The 18770-nt window shown below is 45.1% G+C and overlaps 3 protein-coding genes across 3 annotated transcripts; 2 read left to right on the top strand and 1 right to left on the bottom strand.

Moving 5' to 3' along the window:
* Positions 1-288: 288 nt before the first annotated feature.
* Positions 289-4239, bottom strand: si:ch73-335l21.2 (RING finger domain-containing protein). The gene is made up of 2 exons (XM_062384248.1): positions 3624-4239; positions 289-1417 (listed from the first exon to the last, which is right to left on the bottom strand). The coding sequence occupies exon 2, from the start codon at positions 1320-1322 to the stop codon at positions 687-689; it is 636 nt and encodes a 211-aa protein (XP_062240232.1). The 5' UTR covers positions 1323-1417; positions 3624-4239; the 3' UTR covers positions 289-686.
* A 2697-nt stretch (positions 4240-6936) lies between these two features.
* On the top strand, positions 6937-8271 carry si:ch73-335l21.4 (E3 ubiquitin-protein ligase-like). The gene is made up of 2 exons (XM_062384246.1): positions 6937-7450; positions 7857-8271. The coding sequence occupies exons 1-2, from the start codon at positions 6994-6996 to the stop codon at positions 7913-7915; spliced, it is 516 nt and encodes a 171-aa protein (XP_062240230.1). The 5' UTR covers positions 6937-6993; the 3' UTR covers positions 7916-8271.
* Positions 8272-8480: 209 nt separating this feature from the next.
* LOC133950073 (uncharacterized) lies at positions 8481-12372 on the top strand. Its single transcript, XM_062384245.1, has 3 exons — positions 8481-9049; positions 9138-9208; positions 9709-12372. Exons 1-3 carry the CDS (start codon positions 9021-9023, stop codon positions 12312-12314), a joined length of 2706 nt encoding a protein of 901 aa, XP_062240229.1. The 5' UTR covers positions 8481-9020; the 3' UTR covers positions 12315-12372.
* The last annotated feature ends 6398 nt before the right edge of the window (positions 12373-18770 follow it).

Genomic DNA, 18770 nt, shown 5'->3' with positions numbered 1-18770 from the left:
TGTGAACTACAGTGTCTTGGATGAGGGGTTCAAATCCCCTAGATATAGTTTATAAATAGCCTATGAAGGGCCACAGATAACAAGGGTGGACACACTGCTCACTTGAAGTTAGAGTCACTGTGTCACATAAGGTCGAAACTTATAACTTAGATATTTTAGCTGCAAAGCCACACTGCTCAGGAGAAAAATAGATAATTTAACATACACGCTCCATTATAATTACCTGCCCTGGTTTTTCTGTAATCTGTAATTATCTAAATAAGCAGACATGTCACAGTTCAAATGTGCTACGTAAGCCATTTTTATTTTATTAAATTATGGTACAATCATCTGCTTTTGACTCTAATGACATCATCAAACAGGGACAAACTGCAAACAATATTGAGATTAACAATAAATAATAAACATCATAGAGAAGAACATTTGACAAAATATTAAATATCATTGATTATTATTTGTGTGATCTTAGTTTATCTATTTCCATAAAAGCCACTAGAGGACACTCTTCATCAGTCTATTTCTCACCAAAGAGCATATATGTAAGGCAGTGATTAAGGACGAGTAAAAATTGTAATTTAGCCTTATAAAGAGTCAATTATAAATGAATTTATAATTTTCTTTTATGAGCACAATAATTTCCCATTTCAAACTTGAACATATCTTTTTCACAGTGTCTTCCAGTAGAGTTAATCCCAATTCATGAAATGTGGCCCAAACACCACCCCGACCACGCAGGTGATGACAAACACCACCCAGAAGATGACAGCCAGCAGCTGCACAATGAACAGGGTCTTCTTGCTCTGCTCTATGACCTCGACCTCGCCCGCCAGGCCGGGTGTCGCGCCGTACGGCCAGGCCGGGTGCATCTGCTGCACCCGCAGGCTCACAGTGGGCAGGATGATGAAGCGGGTGTCCCTGTTCTCTCCCTCCAGGGAGACCACCACTCTCTGGGTGACTGTGGCCAGATGGGTCGCCATGGTCGCAGGGAGGCGGAAGGCCAAGGGGGGCAGCTGGGCCAGGATGTGAGAGTTGGAGGGCAAGGAGAGGGGATCCCCAGATTCTAGAGGGGTGAGGTGTCGGCACAGGGGGCAGAGGATGGCTGGTGGGATGCGGTCCGGTGGCTCGAAACGGCTGAGCTGGATCCTCTGGAGGCACTCGGTGCAAAATACGTGGTGGCACTCCAGCATGCGAGGACATTTGTTGTACTGGTTGTACTCCTGGTAGCAGATGGGACACTCCACTTCCGTGGGCTCCCCAGGGGTGGGTGCAGATGCAGCAGCTGGGCCGGCCTGCTGGGATGCAGGGACAACAACCCCTGTCATGGTGGGAGGGAGGGCGAGTGGAGTCGGCTTGGGGGAGAGCTCAGGGATGGCAAGATGAAAGTTGTGGATGAATATTTAATGGGTGAGGGGAAAATCTGTAACGAGAAAATCAAAATGTTGAGTGTTCTTAAAATGTAAGTCGCTTTGGATAAAAGCGTCAGCTAAATGACATGTAATGTAATGTAAAAACAACTTCAAGATCAACTTTGAGTCTGTTAGAGTGAGAAACCTCCAGAAGCTTACAAACACCAGCATCTGCTCCCCCAGGGATGCTTATGTGTTCCTTCCTCGTTTATTAACAGATTCCAAAGTGTCTGAGTCATAGCATTCATCCAGTTAACCACTCCAACCATAAACCCCCCCGCCCCCCCCCCTCAGACTCACTGACACCCCTACTCCGTGTAGTGTGTGCTGGCCCGCACGACACAATCAGAGCGAGTCCAGGAAGTTGGGAAAAAGAAAAACAATCATAGCAGCAGAGGAGCTGTGGAGGGAAGTAATACGTCAGCGCCCTCATACTTTCAGCATGTGTTTCTGAGAGTTGTGATTTGTTTTACACCGGTGACTCACCGAGGAGATGACACAACTCTGACAGGCCCCAGACGCATTGAATGAATTAACAGCTGACCCAAGCAGCCAAAACATGACAGTGAGGGTCAGATACATGTTTAGTTAAAGGATCAGTTCCACATTTATTGAAATATCCAGATTTAAAGTCTTGTGTCTCTCTTTACATCTAACATCTTGTCAAATACGCCTAATAAAAACATGAAAATACATTTTTGATCCGATAACTAGTTACAGACTGACAAAACAGTCTCAAATATAAGCCTGTGTCAGCTGTCAATCCTAATGTTTCTCACTGTTTTTATTTCATTAAATATCCAATAAAAACAAACTGTATTTGGACATACATCAGCTTAATAACAACTACCTTAGAATAACAGAAACCATCTTTAACAAAAAAATAATGGACGCATACTTTGACCTTTTAGTTTGGCTTACGTCTCCTCTGTTAACAAGGAGGAAGTAGGGTTTATGTGGTTTATTACAAAAACATCATTGTCTACTGCTCGGAAATAGGATACAAAAAATGTTTTCCCATAAAATCATTGACCCAACTATCGACCCCGACTCCCTCCCCCCTGTTTGTTGCCACTTTCATTATTTCCTCCAGGGTTCCCGGCAGAAAAGAGAGAGAATTCCAGAATGCCACCAAACAAAATCATATTTGCCTGGGGGCAATAGATGCGAACAAGAGATTTGCTTGTTTTTCATGGGAGGACAATAATAAACATGAGAAAATAGGTCACAGTTTTCTGGAGGTGGATTTTATTAGCTCGCTGTTTTATAGCCTTTGCACTAAGCTAAGCTAAGTGGCTGAGCTAGGTTTTATTGGATAGAGAGACATGAGAGTAGTATCAAGCTCTGAGACTTGTCCCTCCCAAGAAAAAAAGAACGTCACTCGTTTCAGCAAATGTCCCAAAAAGACGTGTGTTTGTGTTAGATGACAAAAGCCCCCTGGTGGCCAGAGGAGTTATGACTCCTTGCTGTTGGGAATGAGGAAATAGTGAGTTACATAAAGCGAGAGAGGGAGTCGGGGTCGATAGTTGGCTCGATGAAATGTTGAACTTTAACGACAGAAACCACTCAACGTTTCTTATATCCTTGGAACAGATGAAGGGACAAAGTGGACAGTGGTTGATTTTATCATCCAACTTTGAGCAGGAAAACAAATGAGCGTATATTTCACGAAATAACTGTTTCTATGAGTTACACAGTCTGATCTGATGCCAATTCATATTTCCACTTGGCACAGAAGCCATGTTTGAAAGTTTGGTTATGTGATTATAATTATAATGAGGATTTTTGTTTGTTATTTGGACGGGTTTTTGTCTGTTGCTCACAGGGGACCATAAGGACACCCATGCTGCCTCATCAGGATTGTTGCTGAGCGGACGGGGTCTCCTTTGGATTCGTCTATGGCAACACGTTTACCTGAAACCTTTTCTTTCAAAAACTAAAAACAACAGTTATGTAATCAGAGCCAAAAAAGGTGGTTAACTAGAGCAACAATAAGGATTTGGTTTTACTGCAAGAAAAACATTAAATATCTAATTAGACACAAGCTTTGAAAAAAAACCCTCTGGCATTTCCTCTGGATGTTTGCTTTGTGTGAATCACTGAGCCCCTCTTGTGTCTTGTCTTTGTGTTGACCTCCAGTTTCAGTCACAGTGTACAGACAGAGTATGGCAGCGCTCCATGATTACACACCGAGAAGCAGATAAGAGACGCACTTACCCTCCCACTCACACACTCCTTTGATCAGAGCACTTTGATGCCCACTTCCTCTCTCCCTTCACATGTTGGTGCAGATGTCGGGCCTGGCAGAGAGTCGTCCTCCCTCTCCGGCTTGTGAGCAAATTGGCCGCTCGAATTTCTGCCCTAACACTCCGCAGCTACGTGCCCAAACCTGGCTCGCTTGTATCCTCCTGTTTTCACTCCGTCTCACCTGATGTTACTCATCCCTGCCTCTCTGTCTGGCCTCCCAGGAGAGGCCTCTCTCTGCGGTTCGCTGAGCGATAATTAAACCCCTCGGTGATCTGAGCGTAACCTGGACACACAAGACAGAAAATGACAGACTTGCTCCGGCAGATCTGTCTCTACGTGCGCCACAAGTTGTTATGCTTCCACGCTGTCAGCATGTCAGGCCTTTGAAAGAGCAAAACCCGGATTAGGGTGTAATTATTATTATTGCTCTGCGTTTCAAGTCAAGCTAATGATGTGGAAAATGGTAATTTAACAAACTAAAGTGGTCACATTTTTTAAATTCTAGTGCATGTCGGGAGGAACTGGTGAAGGTAAGTAAGCTGCGGGGGCAGAACAGGGCAGCATATTGTGTATATGTGTCCAGAACAGAGTGAATGTTCCTCTCAAGTGTAAATAGATGAATTATTGACAGATTAAACAACGTCACATGGGACACAGCCTGAATACGTGCATGTGTGGGGCACTCTGAATGATTTACTTATCCCCAGCTCGGCCTGTTCAGGCCTGTTGAACGCCTGCGCTTCTATTTTCGCTGTTATTATTTGTCACTCACTATCGGACCGAAAGTAATAAAACTCAGGGGTGTTCATTTTTTACTCTCACTGCGAGTTCCGAATCGATTTAATGGGATAATTGAAAGCCGGAATGTGATTACTTTGACTTCCCTCTGCGGCTACTTTAAGTGTCATGATATGGTCCTGTATGGAATGAGAAAGTTTTATACTCACCACATGAAAGATTTAAATCTCATGGTTTATCTACAAAAGACAAGTGTGCAGTCTAACAACAATCACGTTAATTGGGCTACAGAGTTTTGGAAATTGTGACCAGATGAGGGCGCTAGAGAGACTGTCGGGGAATTGCAGATGTTTTGTTTAGAAGAAAAGTTAGGGGGTGATCTACTTCAGTAGGATTCCTCCCCGAGAGACCATGGTTGCGGTAGGAACATTCCCAAAAATTCATTGAGGCAGCTACATTTAAAATGTCATCACGTTATAGTTGCACCAGAACACCCCCACGTAAATATAAAAAGCCAAACAGCTGTTTTATTCTTACGACACGATCCAGAACTGATCATCACATGATCGTCAGACTTCTTCTCTGTTGCGTCTCACCAGTCAGGAGTCCCAATTAACCACAGACATAATGGATTTAGAGTTCCCAACATCATCGTCACGACTAAAGATTATGTTTGTTATGTTTTCATTTCCAGTGGAATCTTTCAAGTTGTTATTTCCTGTGAATAAGTGAGGATTCCGTTTTCCATCAGTCTGAGCTGAAAACATCTGTTCTCCAGATGTGTCATTCTGTTTTGGACACGAAACGTTATTATAACTGCCAGGAAGTACCATACAGTTTGTGGATACATGACTATCTGGATAAATGGTTTTCACAGGACACTGCTGTTTGGACTTGTCGTAGGAAAAGCAGGTGTAAAAAATAACCCAACCCTTTTCTATTTATGTGTTCCAGTGGAAACCATGGCATAGTGACAGGAAGCCGGCAATTCTATTTATATCTTAGATTTTCCTATATCGACATGTTGAGACATGTTTGAAATTCAACAGGGTCTCACTTCGTCACGAAGAAAAAACAACCATCCTGCAGAAACTAAAAGAATAACAACACAACAACATTCATCCTCAAACAAACCACACAAACCAGACACTGCTAGAGGCTAACTCAATTTATCGGAGATGTTACTGGAACTGTTGATATCTTCTTTCCCGTAATGTTCTCCTCACTTTTGGGCAAAACAAATATCATTAACCTTGATTGTGGTTGAAAATGCCGTTTTTGCATAACCTAACACACTAACAGTACGCAGTAGAACAATACAAAAGCCGGGAAGGCCAAAAACCCATTAACAAAAGATAACAAACACACGCACACACACACAGACACACACAAAGAGAGTGATGAGAGGGAGCCAAGGTTTGAGCGGAAATCCCCATGAAAGGAGTTCAGGATGAAACAACTGGCAGCTGCAGGAAGAGTTCTGTCATGGAGAGGGAGGAGCTGACATGATGTCACACCGTGCACACCCTCACATGTCAGGGGTGGGGGGGAGGGGGGGGTGACGTCTGTCACGACCTCGGTCACAAAGTGCAATTCAGTGAGGGAATCTTCAGAAGGGACTGCTTGCCTGGCTTGCGGATTCCCTGAACACTTGTTTACTGAACTTCAGTTAACAATAACTTCCTCACTCGACAATGTCCTGCTTCTTCTCCTTCTACCGGCTCGCGTGTTATCATTATCAGGCTGCTTATTGGATTGTGTGTGGGTGAAAGAATGATTCAGATTCAGATTCAGACAATCGAACAACCTGTTGGAATATCTGACCAAACCGGCTTTTTTTTCTGTGGGTGTGTGTTTGTGCGTTTCCTTTTCTTTCTGCACTGTGATGGCCAATTGTAATTTCTAACAATTGTTGTGAAGACATTTTGGTTGGTTCTAAAAACACAAAGTGTTTTTTGAGGGTTAAGACTTCAGTTTAGGAATCAGGCTAGAATTAGGCTTAGGTTAAAGCTAGAATTAGATTTATGTTAGGTTTAGAATAAGGTTTAGGGTCAGGGTCAGAATTAGATTTAGGGTTAGAGGTTAAGGTTAAGGGTAAGGTTAGAAGGTTAGTAGGCATGAATTGGTCATGGTAAAGGTATAAGGCTTTGGTCAGGAGGTCCACAATGAAAATGTCAGGACTTCAGGGGATCCCAGGTAAAAAGGGAAATAGGATATTTTCACAATAATTTCATCAATAATCTACACAATGAGAGAATGTATTACTATTCCTTAAGAAAACAATGATATACAAATAAGGGACTACTTTGTGTCGGTGAATTAAAAGTAACAAAAAAAATTGTAAAAGTAAGAGCTGACCAGGGCAGTATCGTTTGAGTTTGTGTGTGTGTGTGTGGGGGGGGGGGGGGGTGTTTGTGTGTGTGTGTGTGTGTGTGTGTGTATGGCAACCGTGTGTGTCTGTATCCTGGTGACTCACCCAGACTTTCTGGCCCACATTCAAACCCTACCCTCCCACACGTGTCCTCTGAGGTATAAATATGTCCCGCTCACAGACTCACTTCATTCATTCAACCCACTGACACACACACCACCGCTCTGCATCATGTACTCACACATCGAATGCGGGATCTGTTACCGGACCTACAACGCCGGTCGGCGGTGTCCCCGGGAGCTCCGCTGCCGTCACACCTTCTGCGAGGGCTGCCTCCTGGCTCTGTCCCGGCCCGGCGAGGGAAGCCTGGGGGCGGACACCTCGATCGTCTGCCCGCTGTGCCGGGAAACCACCTCGATCCCTAGCGAGGGGAGTATCAGATCGGAGCTCCGGGTGGACGAGAGCGTCCTGGCCCGGCTGATGGAGGCGGAGGTGCTCGATCAAGAGGAAGACGAGGACCCGGAGGTGGCTCCGGAGCAGGACGAAGACGAGGGGGCGACGCTCCAGGAGACTCAAGCCGAGGAGAGCGACTCTTCCGCGGGCTCCAGAGGGGGGAAAGTCCGGCGGTCCTTGAAGAAAGTTTGGAAGGTGATAAGCGGGAAGGGCTTACAGCAAGGCCGCGGAGAAAGTGAGTAGACACTGCTTTAGTTCATGGTTCATATAGTTTTACAAGATATTATTATTATTATTATTATTATTATTATTATTATTGACATCAAGAAGGGATGTTGAGCTATGAATGAGCAGAGGCGGATGTATATGTATAAATCAGGGGGCATAAAGGAGTCCACAATTTACACAGAGGGGGCCAGTTTATATAAAAAAACTACAATTGACTTATAAGAGGGGCTAATCAGATTACAACTGAGACCTTAGATCCGCCCCTGAAAATGGGTACTTTCTGAACAGTGTTGGGTGACTTTAAAGAACACAAGTAAAGGTTGCTATGTTACTTACAGGCTTTGACATGTCTTTTTGTATATATATATATATTGACTAAATCTGTGTCTAACACGTGTCCTCCCTTCTTCCAGACTGTATGACCAACGATGACCTGAGGAATCTCGCCATGATGTCCTGCTACATGTTCTGAAACTGGCCTCAGCCTCACACACCCCTGGATACAATGTGATAGCCTACTATATTTGCTTTGAAATGTTCTCCCTGCCAACATGGACTGATGATGATGAGGAAGATGATGATCATGATGATGATGTTGGCTGCCAAGACACATGGACAAGATGATTTCAGCGTTCTGACTGCCTGATAAATTGATCACAACGTTGTAGATTTTGCACTCAAATAGGATAGAAACTGGAAAACTGTGATTGGCCAAAGTGGCCCACAAATGTATGTGATATTTATCGTTTTCATAAATGTATTTATTTCATATTCTTTATATATATATATGTATATATTTAAGGAAAAATAAATGAGCTCTTGTTTAAATTTTGAGGTTTTCTGTGCCTTCCTGCTGGTTGTTGGGTGAGTCAGCGTCTGCATCGCTCAAGTCTAGACTAGAATTAGTCTGTGCGTGCAGATGTATCATGAAAAGAGGATTGCATAATGCTCGCTTCTACTTAAAATTAGATTCTAGATAAATTCACGTTAGATGACTAAACGATTGTCCTACTGAAAGAAAACCTATCGTACAATACAATCAGAGGAAAGTACCTCAAAGATTTGAAGAAACTCCCCCCCCCCCCCCTGTGAACCCACTGTAGTCAGCAATCACGTGATCAGACTACACCATGTGTCTTGTATGTATGTTTAGGTCCAATATGTTGATACACCACGTCAAAATGATAAATGAATTGACTGGCCATATATGCAATGAACAGAAAAGGAAGATACCAAACAAAAGCTAGTTCGACCTTTTTGTAATATGATATATAAAGGCAAAATCACTCCTAAGGGTTAAAAACAAGAGGTAAAGATAAAGTATGGATTCATTTCTTTAACATTAAAGCGGCTGAAACAAGAAAACCAACCTTCACAGACAGCTCCAGGAAGTGGGTTACCAGAGACCAGGTGACCAGCGTTGCCTCCAATCAGACTCAACCAGCAGCAGGGCAGCAGACCAGCAGAGCTCCTCAACACCTCCTTTGTTTGACAAGTAAAATCCATGGATCCACAATACTTCTGCGACTAATATTGCCATCTGAGGGTCACATAAAACCTGGGAGGAAGTGTCAACCATGTCAGGACATCTTGTCCCTCGCTCAAGGTAAACATCACATTTTACTCATGTAATCATTAAAGTGGGAACTGTGGCATTACACCAATGTCCCTCTCTGTCTTCTGTCTCTTCGCAGACATGTGTCTTCTTCACTGTCGCTCTGTGCAGCCGTCATGTTGTGTATCGTGTGTTCGGATGCTGCAAGAGGTGAGAGTCAACAGGCCGGTATCTGCCAAGGCCTAAACCACCGAGTCAGCAGTTTCACAGGCATTTAACCAGGCATACTTATGCTTTGTCAGGATGTGACACAAAAAATGCAGAGATAAGGAGTTTAATGTTTATATATATATATAAATATATATATGCGTACTTATATATGGCAAGCAAAAGCAACTGTTCACAATAATTAGCTCCGTTTTAGTCACATTTAATTGCAATATTTGTAAATATATATTCGTGAATTTTTTTTGTAAAAGAAAACGCGGGAGATAATGTCACAGTGAAATATTGAATATATATAAATATTGAATTTAATCCTAAGTGTAAAATGTTGAATATATATATATAAATATAAGATAAATTGTGATAAAGTGACGTAACTGCAATCACTAATACTTTAAACCAGACTAGTCTTTTATAGTTTATAAGTGATGCCACAAATATAAGGATTGAAAGATGAAATCATATTTCCCCTGTTCTTTTTTCAGCCTCACTCAGTCCCACATCGTCCCAAGCAAATAGTGGAGTGAGGCAAAACCTCCGGAGCTCACTGTTTCCCTCAAACGAGCAACACCGTCCCCTCTCCACTGGTCGGCTGTCACCGGAACCTGGAGCGAGAAGTGGAACTGAGATGGGCAGGAAATTTGGAGAAGCTCTATCAATCCACAGCCATCAATCAAACCCTCCGCGGTATACAGGAGGCTTATTTGGTTACAATCCAAACAGCCCGGACCAGAGACAACAGAGCCAAGGAGGAATAATCCGAGCGCCGAGGGGTCACGGCTCCGGTGGAGAGAGGCCGGCGAGCAAGAGTTTCATCAGTCACCCTGAGCAGAGAGGACAGGGCGCTGAGGGGCCACAATCCAGATTACATTACCAACCACTCCCTCAGATGGAAACACAAATAGGAAATTCGTACAACTCTAATCCGTCAATTGTATCATCTCAAAATCTAATTTGGCATTCAAAAGATGCTCCGACACCTTACAATGAGGTAAAGGTTCTCGTAAACAATAAGGTATCTTGGGTGTCACAGCCCGGTAAATATTGGGGCAATTCACCGTCAACTCCGAGAGCTCATCGTGGCGGCTATAAACAGATGAATGAGCTGTCTGCAGACGGAGTGAAGAGCACATCCAATGGGATTCAATCAAATAGAATGTTCGGCTCTGCAAGTCAAATCGCCTCTCGTGCATGGTCAGCCATTAACTCCCTGGACACATCTGCTTCTAGAAGCAACCCCAGCTCAGAAAAAGTCACCCAGAGGTCGTCCGTCACAGATTTCTCCCTGCGGCTGAACCCGATGACCAGCGGAGATACGTCAAGACCCAAGATGGTGCAGTCGCATCTCCTCAAGGACTCCCAGGCCTCATCTATGGTGACAGGTGATGAGCAACAAGCCACGGCAGCAATGCCTCAGAAGCAGAGGGCGTCCGAAGGTCACGACAGATATCTTTCGAATTTTGTAAAATTCCGCAGAAACAATCCGATAGAGGGAGCTAATGCCAATCTGCTGCATCTTCACAAGAACGTGGCTCAGGACAGAGCTCAGACCCCCAGCCTTAGGAAATATCAACCCGTCTCCAGCACCTATCCTCCTGCTCAACCCTCTCTGCATCCCACCCAAGGCAAAGGCAGGACTCTGGAGAAGTTTGTCCCTGCTCCTCTCGCTGCTTTCCAGGATGACTATGCCACAAGCAGAGAGAAAGCTCCTGGAGGAAGCTCGGTGTTAACTCCAAGTGGGTCTGCACATGTTTACGAACCAGATCAATCTACAAAAAGCCTCTATGGCATGAGAGGGTTTAAAAATCTGAGGTCCAACCCTGGGCGATACAGCTTCGACAAACGAGAGGTGTATGATAAATATCCCTCTTTGTCCTTAGGTCGGCTCCAAGCATCAATTGTTTCTCCTCCAAGTCCATTCACATCCGGTCTGAAGGATGTTCAAAGGCCGCTGCCTGAAAGTGACAGTCCGGACATGAACCCAGTGCCCACACAGGTCACAGGCAAAGCGAGGTCTGATTTCACCACTCAACCACTTGAGGGAGCCAAACCTGCAGCTAGAGAACCAAGCAGGCGCGCCACAGGCTGGCGAGGGGTCGATATTGTGAGTTCGCAGACCTGGCCACCCAAAAGGATCAACACATGGAAGAAGGATACAGGTGATGTGGAGGCAGAGAGCGACAGTCCATCAACACGAAGCCAAAAAGAACAGAGCAGCGATGATATCAAACCGAAGTACGAGCACAGCAGATTTACACCAGACAAATACAAAAAGAAACACAGCCTCTACACTTTTATGGGCTTTCAGTCCCTTCAAGACAGAGTTGGAAGCGCACACTGGAATTCCACAACTGCAGCACCACCAACTAGCACTGATTCCTCAAATTATCTCCGATCAGCTGCAGGCCTCCACCTTGAATCGGGCCCAACAACAGAGCCAGGAACGCATGACAAAACCAGACCTGTTGCGACGAGGGCGAGGCAGTTCTACAGAACCCCCGGCAGAGTGGGGATCGGGAAACGTGTGCAAGCAAAACCCGACGAGAGCCAAAACCTCAGCGGATCTTCTTTTCCCGCCAATGATAGCGTGGACGTAGCCATCGCCGGGCGGCCCAAGGTCCCCGTCAAGGTCAAAGCCCTCACATTTGCCGATATTCTTGGAACGCTCTCATTCGGAGGTGTCAGAGCTACAACGCAGACGCTGATGACACCAGCTGATAAGAAGGATTATTTTCCAAGAGCCCCGGCTGAGACCAGGCGGGAGGAAGGCCCGAGTTCCTGGACCTCTGACGACAGAGTGCTGAGCGGGAAGAACACGAGCAGAGGTGCCAAAGATGAGGAGGGAGATTTCAGCAGAATTGAGGAGAAGACGCCGGGATTTCAAAGCAGAGCGTTTGAAGGTGGAATGAAAACATTAGATGCTCTCCTGGATAACGAAGGAAGTGGAAGCGGGGCCTTTAGTGGGTCTGATGTTTTGTCAGCTGACCGCCCACAGAGTCTGAGGCTCACTGAAGATTTGTTAGAGTTCGATTATCTACAAACAGCGACAGGAAACATCTCCTTCAAGTCCGTGAAACTGAACCCGACCTGAGAAATGATGAAATGTGTTGAAATGTGATCGACAGTTCAAATAAAAGCTGGAAATGTCATTGAGATTTTGTTCTTGGCTTCACAATTACTCTTGAGGATAATGCAAAATGATGAAATAAGTAATTTTCAGGATATTTTATATAATCTATGATATTGAATAATTCATGCGCAGGGTCCATAAATAATCCAACACAACTAAATAGAATAAAATACATACAAAAGCAGAAAATTTATAAAAAAAATCTAAATGTCTCTAAACCTAAATCTAATATTTGATACGATGATTTCAATTTCAGATCACTGACGCAGCAAATATAAATAAAGTACTCAATTTCAAGTTTGCTTTTTTTTATAGTTTGACCACAAGAGGGCAGTAAAGATAATACATATTTGCAAGATAACCCTTAGTCTGGCTACTGAGGCCTTTTCTAACAAGGTTCATTAAAATATGGCTGCAGGATTTTGAATGTGAGGTTATTAAATTATGAAATAAATGTACTGTTATCTGCTGTCGTCCAATCGATCACAAGAGAATCTTCTAAATGTGAAAATAATTAAACTGCTTTTCTGACACTTTCCTGATATTGATCCAAGCCTCTGTTCATTCATTGAAGTTAAAACCCACTCATGAAGAAGGAAAAACAGACGACAAGAGGATGCTGGGAATAATGTGACGACACGGTTTTAGGGGGGGGGGGAGATATGGGCTTTTCTGAGCCTTGAAGTTCTGCAAATGATTTGCATAATGTGAAGTCAAGTATGAAGAGGGAGCTGAAGCGAGGTCATACTCGGGGCTTTTTATAAATTGATTGTATTCCCATTCCTTGTGACCTCATTCCCAGGCAGCGGCCACCTCACCGTGCTGACACAGATTTTCCATCTGGGTTTTCAGCCTCATGCTGGTTTCAACAAGTCGTTTAACATGCTGAGAGATGAAGGGGGGGGGGGGGGTGGCATCTTCAACTTTGTAAGAGGAGCTTTTTCTAACTCTGCCCAACTACTGAGTCATTTAGTTTCAAGTTTCAAGTTGTATTTGTCGTGTATAAGTTTACACAGGGTCAGCAGTGGAGCACGTAAAGTAAGAAAAGAAAGAACATTACAATAAAGTAAAAGAGCTCAATATGACAACTCTAATTCAATTCTATAATTGGAGAGGATTCAAGTGTCAAACCACAGAGATACGTGTGTACTGTATACGAATGTGTGTATATAACCTATTGCACATTTTCCAGAGGTGAGTAAACCAACAGTGCAAACAAGCGTTAAATGTGTTTTTTTATTTCCCAGTTCTGATCTTTCTTTCCACTGTAATCATTTTCATTTAATTCTATCGTGTCTTTACTCCTTTCACATTTCTTATTCCTCTATCTGTGTCCTGCTGCTGTGTGATTTTCAAACTGCTTCTTATTGTTTAGCTTTTTAACAGTTTTCTATCGTTTGCCTTCGCCTGTTTTTAACCTAAAGCCCTTTGTAACTGTGTTTAGAAAGATGCCATGTAATTACAGTTTATAATCATTATCATTATCTTTGAGGTGAACACTAACTGAAGTGAATGAAAAATGTGGATTAACCCCATTTTATTGACCTGATTGGGCCTTCACAGCAAAAGGAGGCCCCAGACCGTCCACTAGATGGCGCCGCTCACCCATTGAGTTATTCCATGTGTGACCTAACAAGGATGTTAAAAAAATGTGCTGCTGCTCCTGCATTAACTCTCAAGAAAAATGCATTTTCTAAACAAGCTGAAAGAGGACAGGGAAACTGCAGAATTATTGTTTTGGGTTTGGCTGTTTTCAACCTTAAAGACATTTAATTTAAGAGCGAAGCTGACGTCTGACGCAATCACATGGTCTGTTGGGGGGGGGGGGGGAATCCCAGTGCCCTAACAGGTCCATTCACACCGACCTGACCCTTCACCTTTTCCCAGTCAGCCAGCTCCACCTAAATACCAAGCGCTGAGCCTGTCCTCAATCTTCAGGTCTGGGAGAGCATGGGGCCCCAGAGTGAGGAGGAGGAGGAGGAGGGTGGAACGGTTGGAGAGGGAGGCTGGGGGGGGGGTTAGATCTGCCTGTCAAAGTTAAAACACATTGTATTAACGCCCCCCACCACCACCACCACCCTACAAATACCCGTGGTAAGCGGGAGCGTCGACTTTCCCAGAGGTCTGAGGAGGTATTAAGGTGATATGATGTTGTAGCTGGCATGTCGGGGCTGTGGCCCTCGCCGGCACCTTCAAAGTTCTCCTCTTTCTCTCTGTGCAGCCTTTTGTGTGTGTGTGTGTGTGTGTCTGGTTCACACACACACACACACACACACACACACACACACACACACACACACACACACACACACACAACCTTCTTTTCCTGATATATGTATACTTCCTTACGAAACTCCCACCCTCCTCCCCCCAAGTGTGTGTGTCTGTGGGTGTGCATGTGTGCAAGTGTGTGTGTGCGTTGCTCATTCTCTCTCAAAAAGCTGCCTCCACCCCCCCTCCCTCCTCTCCCACTGTGAGGGGAATTCTGCGCCATGTGTCGGAGGCGATCAGGGAGCTTTCAAGGAAAATAATGCACAGAGGCCTCACAGTCGCCTCTCACCCTCCTTCCCCACCACCACCACCACCACCACCCCCCAAAAAACGCCCTCCTCCTCTTTCTTCCCCCGCTCATTTCCCCTCCCTCTCTCTCTTCCTCACCCCATGTGGCACTTTTTTTTTTTCTTTACAGTTCTAACCTCCCCTTTTTCTCAGACCAGCCAGCAGAGCTACTTTCGTATGCAGCCTGTAATAAAGCTAAATCCATAATCACGAGAGAGAGGGGGAGACAAGAGGGTGAGGGGGGGGGGGGGGGAGAAGACAGAGAAAAGCTTTTTGTTTGGCTGAGTACACTACGTGAGGGAGGGGGCGTAGAGGAAAGGAGAGCTGGAAATACATTAGGAACATGGTGGCGTCGCCTGTGGCATTTGTGTATCAGATTACCTCACATTCCACGGGGCGGACGGGACCTGCAAGCAGCGGAGCCCCCTCGCCTTGACCATGACTGTGTGTGTAAACTAACTTTATTGAGTCTGCACAGTGATTAACTTTGTCCTGAAAGCCCTCGTACGGGAGGACGGAGGGAGGGTGGGAGGGAGGGAGGGAGGGAGGAGAAAGTTGGGAGGATTAACAGAAGCAGCACACTGACTGTAATCCACAGCCTCGCTTGGCCTGGTCCACATACAGAAGGTCCTCCTAAACTGAAACACCTGCCACATGTGCTGCACTGTGGCTGCTTGTGTGTGGACAATGAGTTACACACACAATCTGGACCCACACGTCTCTGTACATACACATTTCATGTATTATGGTTTGCATGTGGTATCTGTCTGTCTGACATCCTTCCTTCCCTGTCTCTCTCTCTCTCTCTCTCTCTCTCTCTCTATCTGCCTGTCTTTGTGTCCATCTATCTATCCATCCATACTAAACCAAGCTCTACAATATAAGTGTGAATGATCTATTCATCCATCCCACTCTCTCTCTCTCTCTCTCTCTCTCTCTCTCTCTCTCTCTCATGCTGGGACCAGGGAGCAGTGCTGACATGAAACCGTTCCCACATCTGCTGTGGGAGCAACAATCTATTCCCGTGTCATTCATTCAGCGAGCTTCCTGTGGCCCGAGCAATGGAGGAAGTCATAAAGAAGGGAAGACTTCCTGTATTGTTGCCAACGTGCAACTGGGAGGACTGGACACGATCGGCCGCGATGTAAACACCATGGAAAGAGCAGCCTCTGCCCTGTGAGGACGTGCAGCTGACCACAGAGCGACACCACTACTTTCTACCTCACAGCTTGGAGACGTGCTTTTGTCAGGCTCAGCAGATATGTGATGATTCCGGCTTTTTATATATTTTTTATGGAGTCATACATTTGATGCATAAGCAACTTTGTCCTCCAGGAATACTGAACTGTCAACACCCTGTCCAGTATTCCTGTTGTCTCTGTGTCACTGTGCAGAACATCTCCTGCATGTATTTCTGACTCCAGGCCTGCAGGATCCAGATCTTATAATAATAATAGTATCAGGAGGAATAATAATGTCTGAGCTGGGATTTCTGCCTGTTTTCTCAATTCACCATAACTGTTAATATGAATTTCTGCTTCTAGAGATCTACAAGCATCACTTTTATAATTGCCACTATAACAAGCAGTCTGACAAACCGCAAAAATATTACGGTTACACAACAGAAAAAGTGAAGGTGGTATTTTTAAGTTCTCTTTTGGCTGAAGGTAGCGAAGACAGTTTTTTTTTGTAGAGCAGAGGGGGGATCTGTTCTTTTTTTTCTTGCCCTGATTTCATAAGACTTTCCTGCTTCTGGGACGTGCTTAACAATTACACAAAGAGCTGCATCAAAAAGATGAAAAGCTCACCCTCAGTTTGATTAAGGAAATTAAAGCCCTCTCATGAAAGAGAGCGAATCTCAAGTAGAAGCCATTTATAATGAGTGTGACTGTTCTGCTCTGGATGTCCCCTGCAACTAAATTCATCATGAGACAGGAGGCATCAAGACACGCTGCAGTCCAGAAAACGGGTTTTTCTTTTGAGGGATGAAAAAGTGGGGAACATTCGCTAAAATTAAAATTCATTCTTGAAAGGGAACTATTTCATTCTTTCTTTTATCCCTTAAAACATTTTAAGGTCCTGACCTCAAGACGGAGAAATGCTTCTGAGCAGCCGCTCTGGAGCTTTCAATCAGATTGTCATCAGCACACAGCTTCTCATCTGCCTTTGATCAAATTGAATGTGATGCGATAAAAAGCTCAAAGAAAAACCCACTAAAAGGCTCTTGTGGCTGTTGAGTTGGATCAGTTCGCTCAACGCTGTGTCCGCCCCGCCGTGTGCAAACAAGTACAGGTGAGAGAGTCCAACTCCTGCCACCATGTGCGTCTAAAAGAACTGTGTTTGGGTTGTCTCCACCTTTACACTGATGGCTATCTCTCTCAGACACACACATGCACAATGGGAAGATAATAGGCCGCCCACTCAGGCTCAACAGGTCTACCTGCCTGCACACCTCCGTGATTGGACTCAGTGTCTTCTTGTTTTGGCTCCCGTCCACGATTCCTCCTCCTCCTCCTCCTCCTCCTCCTCCTCCTCCTGCCCCTCCTCATACTCCTCCTCCTCATCCTCTTCCTCCTCCTCCTTCTCGTGTCCTTACGGGAGATGTTGCCCCCATAGAACCATTCCCAGCACTGGCGCTACCTGTCGCCACAACAACCTGACGGCTGCCGTGTCCATTGACTCATTGTTTAAAGAGCAGTACTGATAAAGCGGCCTACATTTCCCCTCGTCCGTACAGTAATAAGGATGTGGGTCAGATTTGAGATCATATGATTATGTGTGTCAATCAATAGCAGCTTTGTTGATCTCCGGAAGTTCAGGACTTCCTGTGGAGTTCCTCCTGACAGTCCCTGAATAAGAATGAGACATTTCCGAATGAGCTCAGGTGGAAAGACAGCTGTAGATCCTCCAAAGAATTTATCACAATCACCTCCAGAGATTTCTTGTGTTGTTGTGAATGTGTCTGAGCGGAGAAGACACTTTGCGTGGTTCCCGCGTGAACGGCAAACTCCAGAGAAAGTCCGGAACCTAATTGTGCAGGTCCTTCTGCGGTGTTCATGTCTGAAAATGGCTTTATTGAGAGTGGAAAGCAACCACTCTCCATTGCCTGAGGGCGCATCACAAGAGCCATGTCATCCGTTGATTAAAAAGGTCACCACGAGGGTGAAATTCTTCGCTCGTGCAAAGTGCATCATGGGAAAAGAGGGGAATGCTGCAAACAAAATCAGATGTGGGGATGAAACCCTCCTGGGACTCGCTCCCTGTTTGAGATGCAAGTGACCAAGGCGGAAACATGAGCAGTGTCAGTTTCAGTAACCTTTGAGACGAGGGTGTGACGGCTTCTCCTGCTCTCACACAGGTGCCACCGGGCCCTTTCATTATCCGCGGTAACCTTATTTATACGCGGCAAGAGACGGATCCTCTGTGTGTGTGTTCTCATGTCTATTAATTCCTGCAGTGCCCCAGTCCGAGTGTAATCACACCCGGCTGGGGTTTGAGTTACTTGGCCATCTGTGTGACAGCGAGGATACAAGATCCCGTACACGACAACAATGAGAGGAGAGGAGTGAGACATGGATTTATCAGCTTATTTAATTAACCTGAGTGTCGAGCGAGAGAGCGGTATCAAGTAAGACAGAGGAGGAGGAAGAGGCCTGATGGTCGCTGTCACCCAGCAAACACGGAGGTTGGTCAAATTACCAGTAAAGGCTAGTGATTAACTCAACGGGGCAGCCTGCCAACCCCGGGTGCAAACGATCTTATCAATGGGAGTAGTGGATGTGACTAACGTGGCTAAAAAAAGCTTCCCGGAGAACAATCGGCCTGTTTGCTTTCTCCACGTTTAAGTGCGACATCTGC

The sequence above is a fragment of the Platichthys flesus genome, chromosome 24 (genome assembly GCF_949316205.1).
Source record: "Platichthys flesus chromosome 24, fPlaFle2.1, whole genome shotgun sequence".
Taxonomy (NCBI): Eukaryota; Metazoa; Chordata; class Actinopteri; order Pleuronectiformes; family Pleuronectidae; genus Platichthys; species Platichthys flesus.
Note: the sequence above shows the minus strand (reverse complement) of the source record. Positions and strands in the feature narration are given on the sequence as shown.

What these genes read in the sequence shown, in the direction of transcription:
- si:ch73-335l21.2 (XM_062384248.1), bottom strand. Translation starts at nt 1,322, where the DNA reads ATGACAGGGGTTGTTGTCCCTGCATCCCAGCAGGCCGGCCCAGCTGCT.
- si:ch73-335l21.4 (XM_062384246.1), top strand. Translation starts at nt 6,994, where the DNA reads ATGTACTCACACATCGAATGCGGGATCTGTTACCGGACCTACAACGCC. An exon ending in ACAGCAAGGCCGCGGAGAAA is followed by an intron (nt 7,451 to 7,856) that starts GTGAGTAGACAC and finishes CCCTTCTTCCAG; the next exon opens with ACTGTATGACCAACGATGAC.
- LOC133950073 (XM_062384245.1), top strand. Translation starts at nt 9,021, where the DNA reads ATGTCAGGACATCTTGTCCCTCGCTCAAG. An exon ending in CATCTTGTCCCTCGCTCAAG is followed by an intron (nt 9,050 to 9,137) that starts GTAAACATCACA and finishes GTCTCTTCGCAG; the next exon opens with ACATGTGTCTTCTTCACTGT. An exon ending in GTGTTCGGATGCTGCAAGAG is followed by an intron (nt 9,209 to 9,708) that starts GTGAGAGTCAAC and finishes TTCTTTTTTCAG; the next exon opens with CCTCACTCAGTCCCACATCG.